The 2,500-nt window shown below is 44.7% G+C and overlaps 1 protein-coding gene across 5 annotated transcripts in view; it reads right to left on the bottom strand.

Annotated features, from left to right (window-relative positions):
* LOC127005244 (metabotropic glutamate receptor-like) overlaps positions 1 to 1,611 on the bottom strand; it is a gene marked incomplete at its 5' end in the record, with an annotated part of 34,504 nt that extends 32,893 nt beyond the window's left edge. For all 5 annotated transcript variants that reach the window (XR_007758402.1, XR_007758404.1, XR_007758401.1 and 2 more), the window contains 2 exon segments: positions 73 to 208; positions 1,420 to 1,611. Coding sequence is in view for 1 of the 5 variants with exons in the window: in XM_050874009.1 (XP_050729966.1) it covers positions 73 to 208; positions 1,420 to 1,611 (328 nt within the window).
* Between the last annotated feature and the right edge of the window lie 889 nt (positions 1,612 to 2,500).

The raw sequence follows: 2,500 nt of genomic DNA, 5'->3' as shown, positions 1-2,500 counted from the left end.
AAATGAAGGCAGGATCAAAACAAAGCACTGAATGAATGAAGGAACTGAAGGAATGAAGGATCCAGGACTCACCGATGGGGTAGGCGAAGGCGATCATGTAGGAGGCGTTGATGGAGGAGGCGCAGACCAGAAAGTTGTCCTCTCTCACCAGGTAGTGATGAATGGCGCGCGGCGGGCTGACCACGCACCACACGAACGTCACTACAACCTGCACCACGCGCACACACACACACACACACACACACACACACACACGCACGCACACAAGAAAGCAGACATACCATTCATAATCCCCCCCCCACACACACACACACACACACACACACACCATACATACATACAGGTAGGTACGGGAGGGAAGGAAGCAGGTAAAGGAGGAAGGAAGAGAAGGAAAGGAAGGGGAGGGAAAGGAGGGAGGGAACGGAAGGGAAAGGTAGGGAAATAGGGAGGGATGTAGGAGGGGAGGTAATGATGGGAAGGGAGGAGGAAAGGGAGAAAGGAGGTAGGGAGGAAGGGAAGGAAAGGAAAGGAAGGAAAGGGAAGGGAAGGAAAGGGAGGGAAGGAAAGGAGTGGGAAGGAAAGGGAAGGGAAGGAAAGGAAAGGAAAGGAAGGAAAGGGAAAGGAAAGATAGGGAAAGGGAAGGCAAAAAGAAGGGAAGGGAAGGAAAGGAAAGGAAGGGAATGGAAAGGAAAAATAGGGAAAGGGAAGGGGAGGGAAGGGAAGAGAAGGAAAGGGTGGAAAGGGAAGAGGAGGGAGAAGGGTGGGTAGGGAGAGAGGGAGGGAAGGGAGGGGAAAGGAAGGGGAGGGAGGGAAAGTTTCATATTAGCGTATAAATAAGACATAATTGCGTTAGAAGAATCTTATTATGTGTATTATGTGTCCGCTGATTGCGTTTGGTATTAATAATGAAGTCTAATAATTGTGACATTGGATTCACACAACAAACTACAAGACTTCCTCTCTTAACTTTATTATTTTATTATTTTATTCATTTATTTATCTTTTCCTTTATTAACTTTTTTTTACCCCCTTTCTACTATTTATTTTCTCCACTCACCTGTACTTAGTCACACACCTGCCTCAGAACACTATCCCTTTCATTCACACACCTACATCTCTTTTCATACTTAAACCTCCCCTTAATTTTCTTTCTCATACTTCAAAACACACATCTGTCTCTCATACACCTATACCCCATCACACACCTGTCCCACACACCTGTACGAAAGTCACACACCTGTCTCAAAACACTATATCCCTTTCTTTCACACACCTACATTTCTTTCCGTACCTAAATCTCCCCTTAACTTCCTTTCTCATACTTCAAAACACACATCTGTCTCTCAAACACCTATACCGCATCACACATCTGTCCCACACACCTGTACGAAAGTCACACACCTGCATATCTCCACCCACCTGCACAGACACGGTACAGAAGCAGATGCAGAGTTGCGAGCGCGGGGAAATGAGCGAGGGCCGTTTTGTGGTTCTCTTCCCCGCGTTGAATATCCTGGAGATGCGGTTGGTTTTAGTGAGCAGCGCGCTGTACACCACGGCGAAGCAGAAGCCAAGGCCGAACCGCTGCACCCCACACACCACCGCCGAGGGCTGGGAAAAGGCGGAGCATGAAGAGGGGAATGATAAACGAGAATAAGGAAGTAATGAGAAACGAGCGTAAACAGAAAATAATACACGATAATAGCAGACATTATGATAGACGAGAAGAAACAGCCGGAATGCTAAAGAAGAATAAACAGGCAAACAGAACGAAAAATGAGAAAAAAGGACATTATGGAAGACGAGAATACAGAGAATGATAAAGGAGGATAAACAGAGAGAAAATATTGGAGGAAAATAAACAGACAGAATGAGAAATGGGAGTAAAGAATTAGGTAGCAAATGAGGATAGAAAGACTGTCGGGGTAGTTTGGCAAGGCTTCCGAACCAAAAGGAGGGTATCGGGACACAGACCTCTCCTCCCGCGCTGTAGAAGTCTTTTTAGGGGCAGTGAGTAACGTTTTTTTTTTCTTTTACATTTGGTACCTCTTTTATGCCCTTGAACGGACTCCTCTGCTGTAAAAAAAAAAAAAAAAAAAAAAAAACTATCTTTCGGCCACTTTAACTTTTTCAAGAGCAGTGACTAGCGTTTTTTTATATTTTTTTTTTATATTTGTTTCCTTTTTTTTATGCCCTTGAACTGACTCCTCTGTTGTAAAAAAAATATATATATATATATCACATCAGCACTCATTTTGTTTTTTTCTCTCTCTGTATCCTGGCGAGGCGGTGGACAGGTGGTCATCGTTCGAGCCCCACCGATGCACGCTACCAATTTTCAACCATCGCCGAGTGTCTTTTTTTTTTTACAGCAAAGGAGACAGCTCAAGGGCACACAAAAAAGGAAACAATTATAAAAAAAAGCCCGCTACTTGCTGCTGCTGTAAAGAATCCGCAGAGGTGGCCGAAAGGGGGGTCAATTACGGGAAGATTACTGAAG

This window comes from Eriocheir sinensis, chromosome 29 (genome assembly GCF_024679095.1).
Source record: "Eriocheir sinensis breed Jianghai 21 chromosome 29, ASM2467909v1, whole genome shotgun sequence".
NCBI lineage: Eukaryota > Metazoa > Arthropoda > Malacostraca > Decapoda > Varunidae > Eriocheir > Eriocheir sinensis.
This window is presented reverse-complemented; position numbering and strand designations above follow the sequence as displayed.